At 38.4% G+C, this 27,951-nt stretch overlaps 1 protein-coding gene across 4 annotated transcripts; it reads left to right on the plus strand.

Annotated features, from left to right (window-relative positions):
* Window positions 1–806: 806 nt before the first annotated feature.
* Window positions 807–27,384, plus strand: LOC105691529 (flocculation protein FLO11). 4 transcript variants are annotated; one of them, XM_020855516.2, is made up of 4 exons: window positions 807–2,671; window positions 15,539–15,659; window positions 23,661–23,732; window positions 23,853–27,384. In XM_020855516.2, the coding sequence occupies exons 2-4, from the start codon at window positions 15,542–15,544 to the stop codon at window positions 26,189–26,191; spliced, it is 2,529 nt and encodes an 842-aa protein (XP_020711175.2). In that variant the 5' UTR covers window positions 807–2,671; window positions 15,539–15,541; the 3' UTR covers window positions 26,192–27,384. The 4 variants fall into 4 exon arrangements, with proteins under 4 accessions (XP_020711175.2, XP_012265482.2, XP_048506872.1 ...); XM_012410059.3 differs by having other exon boundaries at window positions 810–2,671; window positions 23,661–27,384; XM_048650915.1 differs by lacking the exons at window positions 807–2,671; window positions 15,539–15,659 and adding an exon at window positions 22,630–22,757.
* The last annotated feature ends 567 nt before the right edge of the window (window positions 27,385–27,951 follow it).

Genomic DNA, 27,951 nt, shown 5'->3' on the forward strand with positions numbered 1-27,951 from the left:
ATCAACTCTAAGATTGTTCGCATTGCCACTGAAATTTCTCATGGAAATTAGATGGGAAAAGTACTTTTTATTTTTTGAAATTTCATAAGTCGTTGTCAAACATATAAAAAAATGATGAAAATATACATACATCTTTATAGAAAATTTAATCCTCTACAAAAAAGCTCAGGTATGATTCTTCGCTAAATCTACTGGTTCGGAAGTTGAATTCGAGGTCAAACTTCAATGTATAAAACTACATAGCTGTACAAAATAAATTTTTTTTTCTTGTTGCCCTAGGTATCTCGGCGAATTTCTGTGTATCCAAGTATACAGTTTACGAATATATTCATGAGAGTACGGAATGTGCTCTAGTTTTTATGACTTTCGCGTATCTTATATTTCAAACAGTAAACGGCTTGTCACTAATGATATTATACTGGTCAACAGTGGTTTTGTTGCCTCTGATGTAACATTGATTTCGAAAATATTTATGCTCACAATTCATGAAACCATCAATGATTTTGGAACATTTGCTCTGGTTTTTTTTCCTCATCTTTATCTTCACTTTATACCATAAAAGTCGGAGAATATGACAAAAAAATAACAGATATATCTGTGTCAATTTTTTTTTCGAAAAATTAGTATACATACATCGCAGTAAGTAGAAAAAAACATGTCGCAACCCCATATTATACTTCAGTGAAACGCCTTTTATGTTTAAAATAATTGAGATCATGACTAGAAACATAACCAGTCCATTATTCTAGTCACGATCTCAATGATTCTAGACATAAAAGGCGTTTCATTGAAGTATAACATGGGGTTCCGACATTTTTCTTTCCATTTACTTCGATGTATGCTAATTTTTCGAAAAAAAAATTGGTATTTTTTTTTTCGTATTCTCCGATTTTTGTAGTGTGAAATGAAAATAAAGATTTGAAGACGAAACCAGAGCAAATCTTTCAAAATCATTGATGGATTTATGACTTGTGAGCATAAATATATCCGAAATCGATGTTACATCAAGGGCAACAAAACCACTGTTGACTAATGTTATCATTAGAATCACATTTGAAACATAAGAGCGTTGAATTTTCTATAAAAATATGTTTGTCAATAATTTTTTATATATTTGTCAACGACTCTTAAAATTTCAAAGAACAGATAATGTTTTTCCTATATTATTTCATAAGGAATTTCAGTGGCAACACGGGCTAGAGTTGATATCAAGAGGTCAGATTTTGCAGGAAATTTTTGTTAATTCATTTGGAAGCGTTTAAGCTCTTGGGAGCATCCAAATTCGAAAACACCCCTGTTTGGGACCACCCTTACGTGAATACTTACACGCGATTCTACTACCGGCGAAGAACCATCAGCTCTGCAATGCAGCGCTTGTAATGGCTTATCACGATACGTTGAAGCTATTCGTGTTCACGCGCGCGTTATCTGCACGTAGTATAAGTTGTATTAAATATGATCGATGCTTTTTTAACTACGTTCCACGAGTAACGCGGGAAAATAATTTCTGTAATCACGCCACTTGCTATCGGTCGATCATCGTGTACGAGAAAGTCGGTAAATTCACCCGATAAATATGGAACTGTAATTTAAAGGGCAATTCTTCATGCGAATCCTTACTCAAGGAGTCGGGACCGGCAATTACCGCCCGTATACGGGATTACGGAACATTGTACGTACACACGGACAAAGCGTTATACCGCGCATCCCGGCCGATTGCGAGTGGCAGCCGCAAAAGGTTCAAAAAAGTACAACCCACACGCGATGATCCTCTCATGCTGCAGGAGTCTATCGGCGATTTAATAATCAACGATTGTTCTGCATAATTGAGGGCAAATATTCATATCGTTTATCTGCGTCTCTCTCGATCATTTTATAACAGTAATATCATCACAAATATTTACGAGGATGACGACAATTTTTTATGGTACATCGAATACGAATAGGTAGATATGGGCAGGTAGATCCGATTCTTGTACGAAGAGTCGCGCTAGTCGTGATAGCGTTCAGACGTCGTGGCCGGGACACTGCGTCACGGCGGCAATCACCCACAGGCCTCGGACAGTCACTCAGTCAGTTCCCATCCGCGCTACAAGCGGCACGCGCTTTTCTTAACCGGTCTCGTCGCATCGGTACATCCGTGGATGGTATATTCTAACAAAACAGAGGGAAAAGAAAAGGAACGCCGTGATCGATGAGACGACACAACATACACATCAAAGTCAGAGCAAGCAAACAATCGTAAAAAGAATTGGAAGATAAACAAGCAGGTGAACGTCGATGATTATAACTCATAACTACTGCGTGATTTTGTTACGTGCGACAAATTTTTTAATTTCTTCCGGTGGGGAACGCATCGCCACAATATGGTCCATGTATTGTACTGCGATATTTGATTATTGCCTGATTTCATTGTATTTGTATTTTCTTTTGTTGATGAATTTAATTATATTTACGTGCATCGATGACCTTGGTTTTATTGCGACAATTGATTCACGATGAGTGCGACCCGTATAAACGTGACAAAATGAACGTGCATGAAGAGTTATTACCTTCAAACGCTTAGATCGTGAAAGAGAAGACGGAGAACGGAAGAAGAGGGATTTACGAGTCCTTTCTGCAGAATACGTCGGAGCGTATCAACGTCACGCAAAACTCTTGAAAGTCTGGCGTAAGTAAAATACCTTTAATATCAACACTGCGTATATTATAATCTTTAAGGCTTACGGTTACACTCGTATCATTCTCGCGGTTTAGAAACCGAAACCAAAGTTTCAATGATTATACCGAAGAATTCGCGAATGATGGCGCGGAAGGTGAATAAAATTCGAACACTGCCGACTGATCTCCGTACGTACGCATACATATGTAGTAGGGTGTTTCGAAAAAAAAAAATTTTTTTTTTTTCTCGGTGGTGTCGAAAAGTTGAAAATACATTTAAAAACAAGAATTTTGACCCCCATTAGAGCCCTTAATATTGATGTTGAGGTTTGCCTCGATCCATTTGTAGTTTTCCTATTTGATTAACACAGGAAAATTTTTTTTTCATTTTTGCATTTTCATTACTTCGGAATGGCTTGTTTCCGCAACATCCCAGTGAGAAGTTTTATAGGAAATTTCACGCTCTACAAAAAACGTGTGAAGGTCAAAGTTACTCCGATCAACCGTTTAAAAGATACCTGCGATCAAAAGTAACATCAATCAAAAATTTCAAATATTTTCCAATAAAATTGCGAAAAAAAATCATACTTTATATTTATATTGTTATCTTTGGTATAATCAATTGAATTCTGTTAATCTGAGATTTTAAACTATTTTTTTGCTCATTTACTCCATACGTAATTCACAAATACATAAATATAAAAGTTAAAAATATCAAACAAATGATTTTTGGGTCTCTTTTATCAGAAATTTATTTTCTTTTCTACCAAATACTAATAGATTTTATTAAACAATCAAATCTTTATAACAAAAAACGATGAACTTGGTTCGTAAAATCTGACAGTGCGCGATTCTTCTGACGTATACGAAGTATGGGTCTATGCGACGAGTAGTAATTGATTTCACCCGTTGCTCATGTCAATATACCTTCTGTCTTTTTTATTTCTTCGGTTTTCAAAAATATTATAAATCTCATCCATGCAAATCGGGAGTAAGATATACACCGCATCATGAGCATGTCACCACACAATCGAACTTATGTTAAACATAAAAGAAGAAAGCTAGAATGTACGCATGGTAAAGTAGCAAGAATGACTCGTGTGTATGCAAACGTTAGGCTAGGTACGCGTTATGTATCATATGTTATACAGGTACATAGGTACACGTGTAATATACATCTGATTGTGAAAAAATTCATTCATGGAGTTGGAAGCCGAAGCACCACGTGAGCTATTGTTTGGTAGGGGGTAAAGCTCGAGGTTCCACTTTTCTTTAATTCACTATTTCTCTCCAATTTTTCGACGCGCTTCCATGTCATATTGTATTCATCAATATGCACTTGGGCCCTCCAATTTGGATTGGCAACCTGCGCAAGTAGTTCATTGCTACATAGATTATTTCTTATGGATAATATGCTCAGTTCATGCTGTGATATGAAGAAACCTTAACCGCAGTACTGCAATATTCATATGGGGTAGTCAATGTAAAGTCGACCACATTTAAACCCGACCCCTTTTTATCTTGCTGATTTGTATTTTTATTTTTTTTTCTATCCCACGAAAGAAGTTTTTCGAATTTTTTGTCAATTTTATTACCCAACCCAAGCAATTTTTTCTTTTTTTTTGTCATGATCCGAAAAGGGGATGATGATGCTAAATATATAAGGGAACGTGGGGCGAAATGGGGTACCCCAAAAATTTTGTAAAGATTTCTTAAATTAATAGAAAAAGACTTCGAACATCATTCTGGATTGGAATTCGTTTGTTTTTTTTTCCTTTTTCATAGTTTACTTAAGGACCCCGTTTTGCCTCGCATTCTCCTACATATGATGCGTATGTGTTTTTCAATTTTTGATTTTGAAAAAAAAACAAAACTTGATATATTTCAGACGGTGGTGGTGGCGGAATAAATAAAATTAAAAAAAACTCCGTCTTGTTAAAGTTCGATTCTACTTTTAGTTCAAAAGTGAAACGAAGGCAACTATGATCAACTCGAAGAAAATAATAAAAACTCAATCAACGGGAATCTTCAATAAAATACATAATGTAAACAGGGAAATTACAACTGCAAAAGAGCTCTTTATGTGTGGACGAGCGATGTCAAGAATCTTGCGTATGCAATTCAGTGCGTTTCATTTCATTTTTTACCAGAAGAAATAGCCGTTTGAAATAAATTAAACATTCGATTAAACAATTTTTCTTCAAAATCAGAAATTAAAGAAAAAGTTGATCGTTCTCACCCCATTTTCAAATCATGACATTACGATGTGATTTTGACTTCTGGATTTCATACGAAAAATTCAGCGATTTTGAAAATGTCGACGTTCATGGCAAAAATATTGGAGGTCGCCGGCGACCTTACAAAACGGCGGACGAATTTCGAAAAATTAGAAGTATGATTTCTGATCGGAATAAAACAAGCAATCCATTGGACAACAAAATCCTAGGGGGTCAAGCCCGTTGGTTTGATGTGAAATGCCCCATACATACATGTGTATAGGTATGTATGTTGAGCGATACGGGAAAGAAAACTAGAGAAATCGATACGTACGCCGCACGTGGATTCTGTGAAATATAATATTCTACTTTTCATTGATTCAATGTGGTAAAAATTGTTAGAAATCATCGTGAAACGATAATAGAATTATGTGGTTAATAGATAAAGAAAATTATGTGGTTCAGCAAGGTGTCGGCCGTCGTGATTGTGAAATATCATTTAGACGGATGCAAAAATTCAAACATATTCATACACCATGAAATTGTAAAATGATCGAGTGATAGATTTTTCCAATGAATAATGAGTTTGAGAAAGATTTTGATTTTTTATTCCAAAAATTCATGTGCTTTTCAAATGGGGAAGAGTTCGGGCTGAAAGGCACTCTTTCCCATCGAGTTACAGAGTAGTTCCGGTCGCGCCCAGATTTATCGGTCTGAAAATTGATCGGCTCCTTGGGTGCGACGAGCATTATTTATATTCGAATTGCGGGATGCTACTTTCAGAGTGTAGTATCGACATAGATCGATATTTTTGTGCTGCATGTGTCGACAAGTGTGACACGGGCGCGCGCGGCGTTCGTTTAGTGAGATTAACTCCCAACGTCGGCACACAGTTGTCAAATTCAATCTTATTGTTAGATTTAAGCGCCAACTATGTAACGTCTACCGTATAACGACCGTAGGTATACGTTGACTTTTATTATTATCATTCATGTCCGCAGCTGGATAAGAATTACGGAAAGGTTAAGTTTTTGATAATTAATTGAGTCATTTCATCCGTAAGAAAGACGTAGAAACTCGCCCCTTATATTTTGCTTCACTTTCAAACCGGTGAAACCAAAAAAAAATAAATAAATAAATAAGTAAATTAAAAAGTTAACAAAAAAGACCTACAAGTACAACATACCGGGACAATTCGTGGAAACAGGCCACTTTGTACGCCTGATAAGCGTTAACTTAACGTACACGGCGTATGAAGTGGCCACTTTCCACATGTTATACCTGTGTACATATATAGTATGGTATACGAATATGTATAAGTATAGGTGTATGCTAGTTGGGCATGGATGTGTATGTATTATAATTTATAAGTACGCACACGTACATACAATGTATAGTTGAATCTCAGCACGTTCGAAGTTTATACATATATATATATGCAGGCTCGCTAATTTAGCGAGCGTCAGGTATACGTGTATTCCGCGGTGATATAGTTAAATTATTACTCATACGAAGGGTAGATGCCGACGCTCGCTCCGTAAAAACCGGTCATGTCACAACCTATACTATCCATACTACGGTATCTTGTGTACACCTTGGTGTACACGGTATCCGTTTCGTTTCATTTGATTTCAGCTGTTGTCGTTGCGATTATGGCTGATAATGAGATGAGTATTATTTATTTTCTATCACTGCACGTTGATCAATGTTTTGAAATCGCACGGATCAGAAAAATGGATTCCTAAATTTCTCAACCTAATTTAATTACACGATGCGGGATTATTGTTTCTCTAACAATAAATGAAGTCTGCGAATGAACACGAACGAGTGCGATATACTTCGTACTCGTGTGTCTCTCGGTGTATGTGAAGTTGAGATTTTTCGAGAAAGAGGCGAAGAAGCGTGCCACCCGATAACGTTTTTCAACTCAAATGGTCAATAAGCTCACTTCATTTTACGAAAACTGCAGAATTGGCCGCAGCGTCAGCATCAGCGGCAGAAGTTGGTCCCGGTTGAAATGTCAGATCGATCGGCAAATCATTCGAATGAAAACTCGTCTTTGGGAATTTCTAACGCTTCGATCTCAGCGGGGTCTCCTGTTCATCGTGTTATGTGACGCGCACGAACGGAAGCGATTCAATATAATTCACTTTTTACATACGCGTATAATTGCGAATGCATGCTGGAAGAATCGTAAAATCACGGTAAAATAGAAACGAAGGTGTTGCAAATTGAACTGGAACTGGTGATGAGGATAAAATTAGATCCTCAAATACAGATCATAAGCCGCATTTATGTCGACAACTTTGTATTTTTCGATATCTTATTATTACTGAATTATTATTGAATTATTTTCAAATATTTTTTCAAATTTTTTCAAATTTAATTATTCTTCCTGGAAATTTCACGTTTAGAAATTGTCTACGAGTTCTGAATCTTCAAAATCTTCAAATCTTTTGCGTCATATTGAACGTCACGTGGAATATACACTGCGCACAACAATTAGGGGACCACTCGAATTTTGTCGTGAGAAAGACCCATCTTCGAATGAGTATATAACTTCGTTGAAAGTGAACGGATTGCAATGAAAAAAATTGGGATTTAAAGCTTGAAACTTTGAACTGTCATCCTGAATTTGACGTTTGCACCGTTTCTTCTGAAGTTTTGCAGTTTTGAAGCCACAGATGCGGTAATTTCGCTCTTTTTTTTGGTACCATGTGCACCATATTTCGAAATGTTCTTTTCATTCATGCTATGTTTCTTCATCCGCAAAAGCCGCTGTTCCCGGAGCGGGATGCGGCCAGCAGGTCTGTACTTTCGGCTAGTGATGAAGAGAGAGAACATTTATCCACCCCTTCCGAAATTCCGATCAGCTACCCCTTGGAGACTTGCCTGTTTCGATATCATAGGTAGTTTATAGCGTTGTATATTACGAAACGATGAGTTCCGCACTGCGATACGGGAATAAAAGGCGCGCGTTCCGCTTCTCGCGGTAGCTGCGCAGCACCACCCCGACGATATCTGTTCCAATTCTGCGTTTTATGCGTCAGCTAGAAAGCATCACGCTTTTGGGCGTTTAAATCGTTACAATACCTGTGTACGTGGACGTCTCAAGTATGTTGCTTTTTTTTTATCACAAAAGAGAATAACGAGTCGTGGATCGCAACAGCAACGGCAGTTCGTTGAAGCGTTCGGCTTACAATTGGTTTTCGAAATCATTAGCACGTGCACCTGTGGTCTACCGGTGGTCCTCCACAAGATTCTGAGCGAGTCGAAGCAAGAAGTTTTGGTTCCTTTGGGCACGTTCAGTTGTGGTTATTTGGGGTTAGATTGAGTTGAACAAGGTTAGTCAGATAGAAACCAGATAAGATTGTGCACTCGATTTTCAGGTCGCTTCAGCCTGTACCGCTATACACATCATCATACCGATTAACAGTACAGCTAATTGGAAGTGTACAAAGGCTGAGAACCAGAAGGGTGTGATCCTTATTGGCTTGCTATCGTAAGAATCTATGGGTCAATGTAAGCTTTTCTGCAACATCTGTTTTGAAGATTTCATTTGAGAGGAACGTAACGATTGTTTTTTTTTCTTCAAATTATCGATTGGTCTAATATTTAGTACGCTTTCCTCTGGAATTTCATTGATTTCAAGTGATTGTATTAGGGGAACGCATTAGAATGCAAATATACTGAAAATAAGTATGCCGGTTTTTCGGTGCACGTATCACGAAAGTTGCGGGTGATTCTCCAAGGACATTTCTTAGATCTCTTATAACGTGTTCTGGTATTTCGATTGAACCGATACAAGGTTTTATGAATATATTCATTAGAGCGGTCCTTGAAAGGGCGATTTTTTTGAGTTCTTACGATCACTGCTTAAATGCTTTTTAATCACGGGGAAACAATTACCCCGACAATTTGATTTCTTAATTCCGACGAGAAAACGTACCCTATCATTTTTTTTCGGTAATTTAAAGATAAGAGAAAATTTTCAATTTTTCTGGCCTTGTATCTACTTGACAATAATTTATAATGCTCTAAGACGATATCTTAGATGGATAAATCTGTGTATAAACTGATAACTTATCGGCTGATTTTAACATACAATCAATGATATGGATAAATCAATAGTATATAACACACCTAGGGCAGTAAAGTAAGAAATGTCTCGGATCACATGTAATTGTTGGCCGAGGCGAAGCCGAGTTCAAGTTCATTCTGGCGAATCACGATATCAAATTCCCGACCATTCGATTAATAGCATAGCAGGTCAATCAAAGTAGTCTCGGAAGACAGATGGTGTCGCGAGCGGAAAGGAAAACAAAGTGAAACTACCGACTGCGACGCACGACGATTCCATTCGATTCGATTCGATCCGATTCGATCCGATCCGATCCGATCCGATCCGATCCGATCCGATCCGATCCGATCCGATCCGATCCGATTCGATCCGATTCGATCCGATTCGATCCGATGCAATGCAATGCTATGAAACGGGACGCACAACGACAACGAACCCCACGTTGTATCTGGACAGCTCTGGAGCCACGCTGTCTCGCCAAAGCTCTCTGTTCGTATACTGAGTGAACGAGGAGGAGGATTGGTTCGCCTTGTTCGCATGAATACAAGACAATTCATTATGAGACCCTCCAAAGCATCATCAATTACAATTGAAATGTAAATGGTCGGGAATACAATCATTTTTAACCTGTATCTATGGGTAATACGTTTCTTCATTCCCATGACTCAAGGAAAATATGCCGGTATCATAGATATTTGTAATCAAGTAGAGAACGAATACATCTTCGTGTTCACTAATTTTGAGAGTTTTTTGGTTCCAAGAAACCTTGTGCATGGTAATATTCAGCGTTAAAGTGATAATTGTTGACGTAGGTTCTCGATCAATATCAATTACACTGTACCCAGGTATAATATACCTACCTATGTATTCATACATACACTTTTCATATACACTTTTCATGGCGCGCGGCTTTATGTTCCTAAAGGTTTTTATCAAAGTTTCTGATATTTTGTTCCTTGTTTTTCCTGATTCCTAATATTCTTTCTGCTCGTCGTTCGAACAACCTGCGAAATATCAATATCAAATGTTTGATTTCTTTCATTCTTTTGAGAGAGCTAGTACTATGAACATGTTTCGCTTGTAAAAAACAGTGGACGGATTTTTTTCTTATTCATATCTATTTCCTATCATTTTTTTGCGATTACAAAGATTTTTATCTTCGAAACGTTATTTGTCGACTAATTTTGGAAAGAAAATTGGAAAAAATTGGAAAAAATATTAAAACAATCTGTCCACCTCAAAAATGTTCGACTTTGATCACAGCATTCTTGAGAAATTCTTAGGTATGATTTCATGCATCCGTCGACTCCCAGGTCACTAGAGAGTAGCGAGTTTTACTTTTACCTGCACACTTTTGCTCACAACCTTTAACGCACAGTATAAGGAGTACAAGAGTGAGAACAAGTCTCTTCAATACTGGCGGCTTCTCTGATTTTTTTGATGGCAAGATTTGTGACCTGGAAGCGAGGCCGTCATATTTGGGAATGGTATTTCCGGGCGCGAACTTCGAACATCGTCTTTCGAGAGTCCCGGCATTGAGCAACTTCGCACGTCCCAGCATGTGATATTACCGCAGTTTTTTTTAGAAATATCCAGGTAGGTCCCTTCGGAAATTTGAAAAACCTCTTCTTCGTAGTCTTGAAGTCGCCATGAACGGTCGTATTGCGTAAATCTACCGTTGCAAAACATGGCAAATTCCCGTCACACGAATTACCGGTATTGATGCTCCTGGGTCTACTCCTTTTACTGCGGTATAGGCACAGTTTACGGGGTAGAACCTTGTACACTATGTGCAAACTTATCCCTTCGTAGTTACAAGATCAAAAGTATAATTGTGAAATATCTCTTGATAATTTCATGATGCGAATGATTTTTCAAGAAGAATCGGAAAATTTCTGACCGCATGAACACCGGTCGCACGCGCAAACTCAATCGTTGCAACTTCTGTCAATGTTGCGATCGATCCTTCACCAGAGACAAAAAGTTGAAGGACTGAAATTTAAGGCTGTGCATTCATGGCCTTCTTTTCATAAGTTTGCAATTGGATGTGTGGTTTTATTCAAAACTCGCGCATGCATATTACACTGTAGCTGCCCACACCACAAAAAGGCGCGTGCGTGGTAACGGTAGACCCCGCTTGAGGCACCGTTTTTCTCCAGTTCCCAGCCGCAATCGCCAGCCAACATCCAACCATCGAACCAGCTTACCAGCTAACCAACCTGCCACGATGAACTCGAGACGCAACCGACCCGGGGGCTATCGAGCCGTACAACTTGGAAGAAACGCTTTGTCGATGCCGCTGCTGTATCTTCGACATCATCCCATACGCAAGGAGGCCCTTCTCACGCCTACGCACCAACGGGAGAAAAACAGAACATTGAGGGAAAAGAAACTGATATATAGAGGGATGGAAAGTTTCCACGGCAACCGACTTGAGGATATCAATTCGACGCCACATTATACCATTTGACACATGACGTTCATGGTGTCATCTTTACATTTTTTCTGTTGTGTTTTTTATTTTAATCGTATTATTCACAAGATGCTTGGGATCATACAGATACTTCTCGCAAGCAATTGAAACTGAACACTCGATCGATTTTTGTAAAACTAATTGACCGACTAATTGTAAGCTGACATGTCACATACAGGGTAAATCCTTTAACTCTGTCAACTCGTCACGGGTATGTTGGGGCTGCCCAGACGAGCATTTTGAGGTAATACACTTATGGTTAGAAACTCCTCCTAACGGCTGCGGAGGGCTTCGAAGATTATTTTTTTTTGTTTTTTTTTTTTGTTTTTTTTTTTGGTTGGTTGCTCGTACTTGTGCTCGGATTCGAACATAATGGTTTATTCTGCGCTAAACAACGTACTTCTTAGTGTCTCATCGGTACAATCGAGTAATTATGAACCGCCTTACTTGGGTCGAGCTAATAGATGTGCATTATGCGTACGGCGCCAATGATTCGAATTCACTTGCTGCGCAACGGTGGTATCGTGAACGGTTCCCAAACCGACCTTTTCCCGACAGGCGAGTTTTCCGTGCAGTTCATCGTCACCTGAGGGAAACTGGGTGACATAAAAAAAAAAAAAAAAAAAAAAAAAAAAAAAAAAAAAAAAAAAAAAAAAAAAAAAAAAAATGAATTTAAAAAAAATGAATTTAAAAAAAAATTAAGAAAAAAAACTTCAAAGCCCTCCACAGCCGTTAGGAGGAGTTTCCGACCATAAGTGTATTACCTCAAGATGCTTGTCTGGGCAGCCCCACCATACCCGTGACGGGTTGACAGAGTTAAGGGATTCACCCTGTATATCAACCTCCATTCGGGGTCCGGTACTTTATGGTGTGGATCCTAACCAATGCTAAAATATAAATACCGTCTGACAGTGCAGTTTGGAATCTGGATTTCTCGTCAATTATTGTTTCAACCTTATCGGAAGCTTCTCGACTTTCGCCGGTCATACGGACCTTATGTGTGCACAAAATGATGCTATGGATATATGCATTTGAATTTTTCATTCTCACTCTTGTAATTGCTGAGAGTAATTTTGCGACGATTTGGAATATTCAACCCTTACCGGAACCTTGATCCATTTTACGATGCATGATGCTATACATGGATAGAAGTTCACGAACATACGAATTTATATACCCGGTACGGTCATACTTTCACCGTACTCGACGACCGATCGCGGCTAACCGCTGGAACGCCGGCTCCATCATTATCATCACCTTATACCATCACCATCATGATCTGAAACCAGGACCAACGGCTCGCATAGTGGTCGTTGGCATCATCTCAGCCTTCACTCTTGCTGGCCGTTCTCCCTCCACGTTCCTCTCCCACCGCTACTCCCCGAAGTTCTGTGTTGAGAAGAGCTCTAGGCTTCCCTCTCGATAGTTCATGTCATTTCGTTTCGATGTGTTGACCTCTCTTTTTATACATTTTTCGCTATCTTACAATCTCGTTTTTCACCTCCCAGTCCTCTTCCTCCTTCAACTAATTTGCCTTCCCGTAGGAAAAGTCTTTGGATGGTGGATCGTGGACGGTAGTCAACTCTATCGTGGAACACCGGCTTGAGGAAAGTACATCCCTATTGTTCGTCGTCGACATGTGCTGGTTAAGCGGGTCGACGCCCGATTAGCCCAGACACTTCAATCATAAATTTTGTTGGCAGATCTAATATCGGAAACTGCTGATCGCGGTAGCTGATTGTAGAGTCATCCACAACGGAAACACTGACGCGCCGTGGTTGTATAATAATATAAAAAAATGTCGGAGTTTTCGAACGACGTTTCGACATTCGGAGGCAACTTTAATACAAATCACTCGCAATTGCCTTTCATGAGAACCGAGGTCATCATCAATGCTCGCATCTCCTTTGCCCGGTTTGTTTTTTCGTTCGGTATTGGTTATTTTGATTTCATTACATTCATTCGCGTGCAAAATTATATTGCATCACGGTGTAGCTTATGCTACTTTTGTAATCTCGGGATCTTTTTTTGTGATTCGTTTTGACCTTTTAGACTTCTTATTGATAGAACGCTCAAATTGAGGCTCCAACGTACGGATTTTTCGTCAATAGCTGAAGCTGTGAATATCAAAAAACTGTAGGACCTGACGTCAATTTTGGAAGTAGGTAATCAAATTCACGAGGAAGATTTTGATCTGGAAGGATATTCGACTTTGGGTTATGAAGAAGATGATCCACCAAAAAAATAAAAGCAATGGCACCGATGCCAGACCGTCTCTAAAGGTTCTTACCCAATCAATCATATTGTAGAAGACAATAACTAGCCCGGAATGTGATGCGTACGAACGTATACGATTATACGAATTCTTGTATTAGTCCAATAGCTGGATGGCAATTTTTGATTGGATTCGGATTGAGCGAAAAGAGGATCGAGTTTGCGTTGTGGTTTCTGAATCTAATGGTCACTTGGAGCGCGAAAGTGGAGAGAGATCAGATCTCGAATCACTGTAAAAAAAGAAATAATGCTACAAGTGGCGGGCCCACGCGCATACTTTACTACCATCAGCGTCGTATCATTATGCATATAGGTATACTAGCTGTGCTCCGCGGTTTCACCCGCGTTGATTTGAGGAAAAAACCTACTAACAATAAGAAGTGAAAAAGGTTATAGCGAGTCAACCTTTAAAGATAGACATAGGTATGCCGTCGTGGACTTTGTTCTAAAACTTTTAGAGGGAAACAACACCGTCATACGTGATTTTTGCGTAACTTAAACCGTTTAAGCAGCGCACGCAAAGGAAGCTCTCGAAAGGAATCATTTTTCCCGTTTTTGCAATATTTTCCATTGATGCTCCGCTCCTATTGGTCAAAGCGTGATGTTATAGGTATAGCCGATAACCTTCTTTGATAAATGGATTATCCAGTACAAAAAGATTTTTTCAATTCGGACCTGTAATTCCTGAGATTAGCGCGTTCCACCAAAGAACCTGACAAACTCGTCAGCCTCATAATAGTATATATACATAGATAATGTGTATGGTATTGTACCTGTAGTAGCGAGACGCATGTGGTGGGTATTCATGGGAACGGTCGCCAGCTCATTCTTCGAGGTGAACGAGCGTCTCGGATCGAGTTAACATCAATACGAATGGTATTATAGAATAAATTGAGATGCTTGAATCCGATGAAATATCAGTTCGGCAGATTTTTATTAATCACTGTCCGTGTAATATCTCTATTGTTTCTTCTCGCATCCCTTTGTTTACTTTTTGTTTTGAGAAATTTGAATTCGATTTTCAAGAGTTCGGGTAAGAGGCTGGAGATCAGAAATGTCGCATACCCCTGATTAGGTAGATTGCTTCGTAGATGTGGTAAAGCTGTAAAACAGGTCGCTGAACCTCCAAGGTCTACTTTACTGGTGGCGAAATCAAGCCAAGTCAAGGCCTTAGTTTTTATGATTATCACCTTGCCTCGTGAACGCGTCCTGGGTGGTTCGGGTGTTATACATATAGGCATATACTCTCCAGAATCAGCGGTGTTCGGGCATGAATTAACCTTTGATTCTTTTCCCTCGATCGACCAACTTATCGTATGCCGCTACTCTGCAGGTATAACGTTGCTCGCCATACCTTTAGTCAGATGTATGTACAAACTTACATGCGTATACACATACTTACATACGTATACACATAGTATTATTTCCCAGAGGCAAACAATAACGATATCCACATCCGATTATGCGTTTTGGTACAACGGTACTCATTGTATTATCCACCATAATTGCATCATACGGATCAATTAGCCTTATACTAACATCAAATCAAGGTCCCACCCGAGGCCCTACCATTTACACCCCTCCCCCCAACCATCTCTACGCGATCGCGCTCCTGCGATGACCTTTAACCGTCACTCTCCACCAACAAATTCATAATGCGTACAGACGTCACCATATCATATAATTTTATTACGATCGCTTCACGCTTATTTTCTGAACGTACCACATGTTTTCAACCAGATAGTTCAAACGAGTCAATCTCAAAAAAAGATACCAATTAAGAAAACCTCCTGGAATAACCTCCTTTTGATTATCCCATTTTTTGACTTGCAGGCGATGCTAAATCGAAGGGCGCATTCAATGGGGACTCTGGTCTTTCTTGGAACATTGATGGTGCTGGGCTGCCGTGTTAACGGTCAGATCGAGGAGACAGAAGTCGTTGAAAACAAAACCGGTAAGGTCATTTTCAACTAGAAATCTGAGTATTCGAATTTAACGGTAGTATACCTATAGCCATGGAGTTGCATGTCATTGTATTGTTAGTGGTATTTTCAAAGCATCGATGTCAGCAGTAGCAGCTCCTCAATTTCCACTGCAGTATTGTAATGCTAAAGGGATTACAGCAGATGATATGCGTCGATTCGCGGTCCGCCAGCGGTGGCCAGATACAACAGATTATGTACAATTGGCGAATGTTCCCCAACTTTTGTCAAACTTATTTTTGTCCGTCGTCAAAGTCTCAATAGATACGGAAGCAGCTCATTAGATACCCGAGGCTTTATACTTTGTCGCTAGCCAAATTAAGAAAAGGTATTCATTTCACTGGTGCAGTTTATGCCGATCTCTAACGAAGGCAAGATATTTACACGACGAGAGGAGCGGACGGATCAGATTTTCAGTGTCTTCAAGCTGTACAAACTTGATGTTCCTTACTAATTAATCGGATGTGTTTCCATACACTGCCATAATTTTCGTTTTCCTTACAATCGCAACGGTGGTATTCGAAATACCGCGTTCCTAAAGAACTCTTTCACCATTTATCATAGTTGTACGTACACAATGTATGTAAGCTTGGCGTGATCATAACTGAAACAGTTAGACACTACATCCATCGTACGTAAATTTCACTGGGGATATTTTGCGCCAACCTAAATCATATCGCGTAGTGTCTAACTACGCCAGTTATGACTGAGGTTTGTGTACCTATACAGGGTGTATCCCAAAGTGAGGCATTTATTTTAACAGCATATTAATCGCACCAAACTAAGTCAGGTCGCCAAATATTCTTCAAATAAAAGTTGCAGGATAACCGAGGTACGGAACGCGTGTTTTCTTGAATTCAAATGCGTTTGTGAACTTTTTTCACGTTTTTTCTATGACTCACTTTTATTTAATTTTTCTTCCACTTTTCAGTAGCCGGTAAATCTGGTATAAAACGCTCTCCAGTCGGTTATGCAATCATTTTCAAATTGCAACAAATCTTTCGTGTCTGCGTTCTGGAGGTATAGCTGATCACGACGAAAAAAGTCCCACGGGTTGTCAAAAAAAATTCATCACATATCGATAGTAATATTGTGGGTACTCAGAACTTGAGATTCGAAAAAAGTGAAAGGGGGACATATAGTTTTTCGAGAAGAAAAGGGTGATTTTTGAAAGGTTATACAAAATCTATCAACGTTATCGTATTTCTAATCCTCCAAAACCCCTATAGAAGCATTTACTTGGAATTTAAAGAGATTAGAAATTTTCCCGATCGTTCGCCGCCGGAAATTCTCATCTAAGACGCTTCCTGATATTGGTACTGCATATCGAGGTTGAATGTCGGAAACCAGATTAAATTACGAGGTTTTTTTAAGAGAAATAAAGTGCCCAACATCCCCCGGCAGCCCACAGGTTAATGTAACCATTTTTGTATTACTTATGTAAAACAAATGCAATTGAATTCGACAACTTTGCATCCCTGTACCTCCGTTATCTCAGGACTTTTATCTAAGCAATATTTGGCTGAATGACTTATTATGGTGAGATTTTCGATCATTTAAAAAAAAAAATTTTCCAAACTTTTGGAGTATCTCAATTTTGCCTCGCCTTCCCTCATACTAGGGTACTTATACCCATATTTATATAACTATTATATTCTTTCACATACGTGTAGGTCTATGTAAATGAACTACTTCTCGTTCTTACTATATACAAATCAATTTATAAAATAAAATATCTGTCATTTAAAATAAAAACATAAAATTGAGCAAAAAAAAATTACTATTCATTTTATCATAGATTAATTATTAATTAAAACAGAAATTACAAAGAGAAAAAAAATGATCTTCTTAATCTTATGAACTGGACGTACTAATTGGACGGTGACTATCCGCGCACTATCCGGAAACTGGGATACAGTCTGGTCAACATGTACCATTTTTACGAATTTCTGTTCACCTGCTCCGAAAATTATGATCCAGGTGTCATTCGATTCGGAATGACGCCTAGAAACTTTTTCAAAAATCTCAAATGGCGAAACAACAAATTGCAAAAGTTATGAACAATTTAGTGAAAAAAAAAAACGGAAGTTTAGTTTTTTGTAAATATCTCAAAAACTATTGCAGATATCGGAAATCGAAAAAAGGGTCTTAAAGAACGGGAAATTTCCTACGAATGAGTCCCACCTCCTGAGACTCCACCGCCATTATTTATAATTTTAATTTTGAGCCGAAAATAGGGCTGAAACGGGTGAAGTGAGTTCCGCGCGCGCCGACCGATTCGGCAACTTGAACAACAAAAATCAGTTTCACCCATCAAATATGAAAAATGAAGAAATCAAAAAATTGACATACCTTTTAGATACTTGAATGAACAATAATCCGTTGGAAAAAAAAATTTTCCCCAATTTTTCAATCGGATATTTTTTTGTTAATCAAGTTTTTTTTACGAGACACAACTGAATATACAAATCCAGATAATTCTTGAACTAGGAACCTGAGATTTTTTTTCAATGCCTGGAGCTATGATTGAAAGGCTTCAGAAGAGATCCCCGTCGGGAAAACTAAAAAATTTTGATTTTCCACTTTTTTATCAACAATCTAAGGCATGAAAAAATTCAAATCGTATATAAAACAACCAAAAAATTTCTTTTTCTCAAATATTACGATTACTTCGTATTGTTATTACCAATATCTACACGAAAACATTTTGTTTTTAATTTTTTACTCACGTGGTTCAAAAAATTGTTATAAACAAATGCATTGTCTACATGATATTTCAAAATTTTTTCTAGCTAATGTATTCATTGATTAAAACAATGATTTTTAAGCGAAGAATCGTTTCTTAAAAAAAATTGTTTATGCTGCAAATTGCATTTGTTGATTAGGAATTTTTTTTTTTACGTCAAATATTAAAATCAAGGAACCGTTTTCGTTTTGAAAATCTTGGTTTCTACTGTACTTTGATTTTCCAAGAAAAAAAAATCTTTTAGTCCATTTCTTATTTGTTTATCTGATGAACAACTTGTTATAAACAAATATAATTCTGTGTTGATTTTTTTTTTTTTCAAATATGACAAAATTAAACAAAAACAGTCATGAATCGTTAGCTGATGCAAAAAATTTTTGCTTTTTTTTTTATCAATTTTTGCATATTTTCTTACGTCTAACAAGTCTACATTTTCTTCGAATTTTTCCATCATTTTTATTCGAATAACTTATAAACTATTCAACATACGACTACAACACTTCCAGTCTTTTTCATTCTTCGTAAAATAAGGAATTGAATGAGCTCCCAGCCGAAGCTCTACCCTAATTATTTACATACTTCTTGCTATTATTATATATATCCTGATGAAGATCATCTCGATAGCTCTGCGCTATTAAACATACGTCAATATGCCGAAACATTGGAAGGGGGTGTAGAAGACGAAGAAAATGTAACACAGGAAGAAGAAACTGTAAATTGTGAAACATGCCCACAAAAACACACTTGTAATACGTGAAGAAATCCTAAATTAACAAATGCACGAACAAACAAAATAGAACGACCAACTCCAAGATTTTAATTCATGCTTAGATCCGCAATGTGAAAATAATGTTCATGCGACATTGTAATATGTACGAATGAAAAATGTAATGGTCGAAATCGTTATATCATAGTATGTATATCGTACTGTATGGGCATATGCTGATATAATCTGCGTTTCGAATGTATTGAAATCGCGTAGATACGCGAATAACGCTTCGTTCAAGGCGGGATATTATACCTTGCGCGATTTAAGGCTGAATCAATGATAATTCTACATAATACATGTGATTAAAGGGCGAAAACTTTGCGGTGCCGCGTTAAGCAGAGTCAGTTTTGACGAGGGTCACGATAAGTAATGTGATGTGATTAATCAATGCTCCGTACAGCGTGTGTAATATGCGTACATTTCGGAATCACCGTACAATCCACGATGGAAAGGATCACCGTGAGGCTTAAAATTAAAAAGTTGGCGAGCACAGCTATAGCGCAGGAGGTCAAAGAGGTTCAAGAGCAGTCCGCAAGGATAGATGTAGGTACGAATCTCGGTTATACGAATACGAAGTAAATGTGAGATCGCGGTGCGCTGTTGTACACCTATTAGGTATATTGTTGTTACTTCTTTCGTTTGGCTTTGACTCCCCCCCCCCCCCCCCCCCCAGTTGCGTTTTCCTACTCTGCATTATTATCCCTATATTTCTCACACCCGTGATCGCCTCCACGTCTGGAAACCACAAAAACATCTCAGATCATTTCTCACGCAGACAGCTACGATAGTTGGCGTAACTTGGATGATTTTTACAGGGCGTGAGAACGAACGTTGAGACTACATGTTGAGTCGAGCTGCATTGCTTTTTCTATTTTAATCGATCGTATTACGATCTCCAGAGGAATTATAGTATTCTGCGCTACGATGAATTTCATTTCAAGTCCATCTCTGAATAAACAAATTAGTATGAAAAAAGGTGCGGCGGATATTAAGATTTTCTTTCCACCTGTCGCACCCACCGATTGAACGAGCTTGTATACATAGATATCTATGGTATAGTTATCACAGCGTGAAACCGAATTATGCATTTCGGGTCAAAAGGCTGTTACGGTCGCGGGTTCATTTGAAAAGTGAGATTTTGCCGAGCATCTTCTCGGATTGTCTTCACGTGGACGTAATCCTATAATAATACACGGTCTAATACTTGTCCCATGAAAATGGGTGTGTGCGCTCGTGTAATGTATGTAATATGGATGGTGCGTGTATATACCATGTTATCTTATGTACGTAAGGTGTTCACGTCTTTTACGTACACACGGCGCAATATCGGTATGAAGATATTATACCAACTCACGTGCCCGACGAACCTGACCCACTGACCTGCCATCACTACGCGAGAAGCAGCTACATAAGCGCGTAAAATCGATCCACTCGTGTTCAACGAAACATAATTATTAATCGAGAATAATCAAGATTCAAAGTATACACGATTTTCAACGCACGTTTTAATTTTTCTCTTCACAGGATATCTCACCGTTAAACACGTGTTCGTGCGTTTCTTTTATTTTTATGTTTCCGTAGTTTTCCGGCATTTTTTCCACGTTGATCTGGGAATCCGGTTCGGTCTGCCGGGCGGGGATATCCCTGTAAAAAGTCAACGATCATCGATATTATTTTGATTTCGTACTTCAGGTGTTTTTATTTGATCATGTTCGCAATCCCTTGACCGTAAATCGCTTGTTGATTTTTCGTACGTACAACAAATTACCGTCTGACCAATTTCTTCAGTTAGTCATAACATCGATTTTCGTTTCATCGACGTCATTTTTATTACGATCGATTAATTGATTGTCCAATTGAAATTCGTTGCTCGATCCTTCATTTTGGTAAATTTCATTCTTCATTCACTTTCTTTCTAAATGTCGTAGCGGTTTTTTTGTTTTCCTACTTTGTTTCCATTTTAGCTTATTCAGGTACTTTTTCCCACAATTTTATTACACAGGGTCAGATTTGTTTCACGCCCAGAGGGAGGAGCGGAGGCATTTGACGAGTGAATTTCGAGTACAGGAAACAGGAATAGTTCAACTATTTACAAACTCTGTGTTAGTGAACCAAGTTCGGCGTATGACATGCGGAGTGATAGAGTCAGTTGAAAACTATACTTACAATTAGCATGATATTATTCAAGGCAAATGACAAACCACCAGGTATAATATACAAAATGAATAAATTCTAGACAGGGAAGCTGAGCTCTGCGCGGTCCTGCAGCCGAGAGATCGTTAACATGTAAAACTGTCAATTAAAATTCAAATGGCTCTCATCAGGGACGTAGTACTCTTCCTGTTTTTTATCTTTTTTTTTCTCATAGTCTCTTTTTTTCCAACTTTTTCTCATCTTCTTTAACGCACCGCGATATCGAATAACAGTAAGCAATATTATATCGGGCGCGTTTCGAGGAATTGGGAATTATTTTTATTTATTTCATTTCGTGTACGTGTTCGTGTGTGTGTTTTTCTTCACACATACGCGGATATAGTCGTAAAGTAGGCTATGGAGGTAAATCATGCATTAGAAATCACAAATTTCCTACACACCTGTTCAGGGTATATCTATAGAAATATGTCACACTTACATACAAAGATAGAGATGGGATTGTATACCGTGCATGAAATGAAACTATATTTTTGTGTACGAATCGACAATTGATTTACCATGTATTTATATCTGTCCATTTGGGCTGAGGCGATTCAACGACTCACCTGCCCAAGTAATTAACAACAGCTTATTGTGTCATCAGATACACGAGTTTACTGTTTTTCTTTTCTTATTCTTCTTCTTGTAGTTTAATTCGATTTTGCGTGCCTTTTACTCGGATGCTTCTTTTTTCAATTCGCAGATGAATTATTAGGTGTGCTCTATAGCTATCGGTCGATTTTGCAATAATTACCCGTTCAGGGTATGATTAGTTGTGGTTAGTTAGTAGGTATAGTTTGTAAACCTGTGAAAGGAGAAGAAAAAAATGGGATATTAGTTCGCTGCTGTAGTATAAGTTGCAGGTCACAAAAGTCAGTAGAAGTCATTATAATATTTATTTAAATAATAATCGTAAATCTTGAAAAACCTTTCACACTCGGATAATCTAAAATGTATCTGTGACATATTTCACGATATTCAAACGGTATGATCGTGTCGAGTGCTTGATGATAAATTTCCACCGATGTATATTGCGTAGTTTAATTTATACGATCTATCCGGATATTTGAAAGAAATTTCTTTTCATTATACCTTTTTTTTCTCTAGAGAGAAACCAAGCAATTTCGTGTTCAATCGGTTACGATGAAATTCTGTTCATCGACCTGATCCAATTTCAGTTCACCAGGTTTCACTTAATTTAATTCAAAATCCTTCCGTGGTAGGTAGAAGGAACGAAACGTCCGGTGCTAACTTGGGAGTTTAGTTGACGACGTTCGTGACGCGACGTCAGGCTAGTAGCTGCGAGTAGCTACAGCTGGCTGTTGTGTCACCAAACTCAAATCAGATGGAATATTCACATGGGTGAGTTTGTAGATATCGAATCTCTCAATCTGACCAAGTTAGACGTCAATCGTCGCAAAGACTCATTTCGAAGTTTAACTAGTTTGTACAACCTCGTATGATTAACGAAGGAACAATTTTCCTTTCTATTTGGATAACGTTCGATCAGAAATTGGAAATCCCATATATATAATTATATTCGATATATAATTGGAAATACCCATGTATATAATCCTCGAATTCAGAACCGACTTTTGAAACCGTGCTTCTTTCCTGCACTCAAACAATTTTCGACGAGAGTTTTTCGTTTTTATCACGATTCAAAATCATTTGCGTAAAATACAATCAGGTTCGGCTGATTTGAAATGATAAACTGGATGATCGGCACCACCCCGTTCTAGTAGTCTCATCGAGTACTCTTAATCCTAATTACACTGCTGAGGAACGTAACCCACAAAAATAGAGTAACCTACCATCAGAGATGGTCGTATGAGTAGTCGAGTGCATTCAGAAAATGGATGTAGACACAAATACGTGTGTGAGGTTACATGAATTATGTAAAACGAGAGAGTAGCTGAAGCAGAGCACACTTCAGCATACATGCCCAACCAACCTTTACTGATTTGCTACTGGGACGAATTTGTAGAAAATCTCGTACTGACAATGAAAAGTATTGGCGCCTCACTTCGATCGGACAATTAACGCACGTAATATACCCTGAGCAGCGGCAGTGTTTGTCTGCCAACATTCTCCGGCTTCCAAAGAATGTTCTGATAGAATCCGACATCCCCCCGTCGCTCGATAAAGTTACGTCACCAGGAAATTAAAAAAAAAAAATTATTCCTCACATCCTGAGATTTCGCTACTTCAATCAATATCGATTCTTCGACGAATACTAAATGATGGTCAATCTTCTCTTTACAGGTGTAATCGAGAGCCGTTCTCGGGTATTTTCGCCACGGATGGACTACGACGAATGGACACCATTAGGACGAGGTGATCCATTAAAAAATGACCCAACATTTGACTACGTACCTCCTGTTCTAGACAGAGTTCAGTACTGGCTGGACTCTCATACTACAGAACCGTCGGTGAAGAGGGATATTTTGGTTCTAGGCGTTACTGCGAAGAAAACGAGCCCCAAGATACCCGAGCAATTTCTGAAATTTATCGACGGCCCAAAATTCAACAAAAACCAAGAACAGATCAGAAATCAACATATCCTGCATCGTAGTGATTTTACGGGGAGTACAGGAGCTGAACTTCCGAAAATAATGCGTAATACTAACTTCAGGAGTGGTCTAGTTGACTCTAAAAATCACAATAGGATTCAGAATATACCTGCCAGCTATTATCCAAGTCAGTTTTATAATCAGAAACAAAAACCTTATACGATGATGCTGCCACCTTCTGTTGTACCTAAACCAAAGGATGGTGCTCAACTGAGTTACACCTCGCAGAAGGGGAAACATAGCTATTCGGAACAAAATCAGCACTTCAGTACGCAGACCGAAGAAGGACCATTACAAAATGAACGTCAACGGTACAACAATCCCCCCAGGGTTTCATTATTTTCTCAGCAACATCCCCCACCGAGAACTCCGCTGTCATCGCCGATACCACCGCCGGCCAAAAATCAGATTTCACAAATCGAAGGTGTAAACAATGTTTTTACACCACCTGCTCAATTGACAAAACAGAAATTTCAGCCGGTTACGACGCCTTCGGTCACCTTCGAAAAGTCGAATCTGGTTTATCACTCGACGCAGACGATATCCGGAGGGTGGCTCGAGAACGAAGATCCATCTTCATCATCCTCTTTTAGTTTTACCTCATTCGAACCCAATCAGGTCACTCGGCATACGTTGTTCAACGGACAAGAACTTTCTGACACAGGTGATCATCATACGTCTGCTTCTTCTAGCCACGAAGTTATAATTGGACAGAATGCGAACATTATAGTCGACGGCGTTAGTGGAGATAATGAGGAGGTAGTTGTTGGTAAACAAGAGTTATCGTCGAAAAAAAACTTTATCGGCCCTGCGCCTGTTTCGCCTGGTAACATAGTCCAATCCTCGATGTTCTCGACCGACGAAAGTGACTCCGGCGACGTCGTTGTCGGCCGACCATCTACTTCGGCGAGTTCCTCGAAATCGGAGATGCACATCGTAGTCGCCAACACCGGATCTTCCAGTCCTGACTTGAAGAACGAAAAAAATTTGAACAAAGAATCAGTTGCTCTTATAATGCCCACCAACTACATGGACAAACTTAACGTTACTACCGGCGACGCGATGACCGAAAGAACAAACGCAACTCGTGATGACAACGCTAACATAATAACCTCAGCTATTGAACAGACTATACAAATTTCGAACCCAATTTCCACTTCAAATTTCGTGACCAACCCACCCCAACTTTTGACATCCCAGGCCAATCAAATGAACAAAAGAAATCAGATCAACCATGTGAACCAGATGAACAAACTGAATCCAGTGAATTCGAATAATGAAATTCATAATTCACGTCCAATTTTCACACCACTCCTGAAAGCTCAGCCGTCACCAAGTCATTTCAGTTCACATCCTGGGCAGATTATGATGACACAGATGTCGATTAACCATGGCGGGCAACCCCCTTTAGAAGTTTCTGGTGCAATGCCATCGCAGCAGATGTTCAACGGTCAGTTGGGACCTTTTATTCAGCACCTCCCACCGATTTATCCGATTCCTCACCCCGTGGAAAGCATGACAACACCGCGTGTCGAAATTGTCAGCGAAAATACTTACCAGATGCATGACATTCAAAACACGGGTGAAGAGATTCCACAGATGCCGTTTTTGCTGCCACCGCAGGCTCCGATAGCAAGACCTGTTAAAGAAAGCGTTACCTCAAGTTTGGGCCTGGTCACAGATTACATCAAGAACGGGTCTCCAGTGGCGCACATTTTAAACAACGAAATGAATATTGCGCCGGCTCGTCCATTGACAGTCAACTCGACCACGACAACTACGCCGAGAAGTACAATTTCGACAATGGTTTCAAGCCTGACGACGGATCCAATATTCTCGCATTACAAGCAGCCGTCCAAGCCCATCAGAGGACCAATGTACCTAATCATCCAGGGGCATTCCAAGGTCAAAACTTACAAGCCTTCGGTTAACAAGCACGGAGTTCCCGTTGAGATCAATGAGATACGAGAAATCAACACAGAACGTCCATCGAAGCTGGAGCAATTGATAAATCAGAATGCTCGTAATAGAAATGTTGAGGGTAAAAATACACCTGCGGAAGAAAAAGAAAAAGAGGAAAAACCGCTCCACAAACGTACGGAACAAGATAATCTTCTCAGCTTAGTCAAGAGTAATTTCAGCGGATTTACAGTGCGGCCCGCATCTTCAATCGAAGAAGAGCGGCAAACCAATTCTGTTTCGGTTATAGAAATTGATAACTAAGTGGCAATTGTGTTCCATTTATCACCGAAGTTTGAAAGAGATATCCAAAATTAGTTGAATAGGGAATAATGTACGGGAGTTTGACAGAAAACGATTATGTTCAACGGTCTTCGTATTTAATTTTTCTAAATACTGTCGGTAATTGTTATTTCATTATTTACTATCTCATGTGCCAGTATCGGGTTTGAAGTGTAAGAACGTCCATCTAGAATAATGTGGATTATATTATGCCATCATTTTATCATTGCTGTACAATTATTGGAAATATCACGATCGTATGAATGTTAAGCGTATGATTGAAACTACTCACGAAAATTAATAATTATGATAAATAATTGAGGGGTATACGAAATTAATTTCACGTCGATGGTATCCGTGCTGCTTTGACGTATTTAGACTCTGCCCGTTTGAACGTGCGTTCATCTAGTTACAGTAGGTAAAAGTATTCAAACGCGATTGTAGTATACACATCGTGCACGATAGTATGTAGATTAGCAGAACGAGGTATAAATGTAAGCATTAGTATTTACAATGTAACACATAGTATACCACAATCACACATAGTAATTCATTATGCACCAATTCATTTTATTAAGTTATCCGTGAGTCTTTATTACCTTTATCTCATTATTATTGGCGTTGTTGTTGCTATAATCATTATCGTGGTCGTCGTCGTTTTCATTATTATTATTTGTATCGATTTGTTTACTTATATTTTCATTCATTTTTTGTCGTCATCCGTGTACGTAACTAATTTATTAACACTAGTCTTATATTTATACCAGTTACCAAACACATCGAGTACGAACTAACAATCAAAGTTAGTTCTTGCATATATTATATTACATTGAATATACATATAGTTTTTAATTTAGTTTATATAATTTTGGTTCATCAAAGAATATCTTTCAAATATAATCATGAATATTATGTACGTACAATGGATTCGTTATATTAGATGTGTAATTGAAAATAATTATTCTATTGTTCGCATATACTTTTGTATTTCCATTCGATAATTGAATTCACATTTGAAGTATCACATACATAAATACACATTATGCCATATCGATGTTTTCGTCTGTGTACCATATTTGTACCTGACGATCATGTTTCATCGATTTTTTTACTTAATAATAATAATAGTAATAAAAAGTTCATAAAAATGGGAATAAAAAAAAAAAAAAAATGAACGATGCGTTCTATCACGAAAAGTTATACGTATGTCGCATGTTTACATTGCGTCGTCACCATGAAATCGTATCTTGAAAAATTTCAACTATTATATTCAAAGGTCCATTTGCTCTACTCACAATGAAAGATAACAACCTTACGACAGGTACGTTGGAATGCGGGGTTGAAACGATAAATTTGGAAGACGCATAGTTGACGGCTAATACCGTAAATCAGACAATTTTCATTCTATGATAATTTAATCAGATTTAGTGAAAATTTTATGCGTTCTGTAGAAAGTCGAATAATTTTCTACCCTATCTACTAATTGAATACATGCGTTCTATTATTTATTATAGAAACGATACACAGTTATTCACCGGATAAAGACGTAGATGCAGTGATAGGCTCTGTAATCTATCGGACGTATTTATAAACTGCACGCACGCCGGGCCAGTAAGTTATCTAAATAATACCTGGTTCAATTAGAGTCAGATTTATCACTCGCCAACTGACGCAAACTTAAACTCTTCTCTCGCAAATGGTCGACTTAAATTTTAGCCCTCTTGATGGTACCCCACCCATTA

Source organism: Athalia rosae, chromosome 2, assembly GCF_917208135.1.
Source record: "Athalia rosae chromosome 2, iyAthRosa1.1, whole genome shotgun sequence".
Taxonomy (NCBI): domain Eukaryota; kingdom Metazoa; phylum Arthropoda; class Insecta; order Hymenoptera; family Athaliidae; genus Athalia; species Athalia rosae.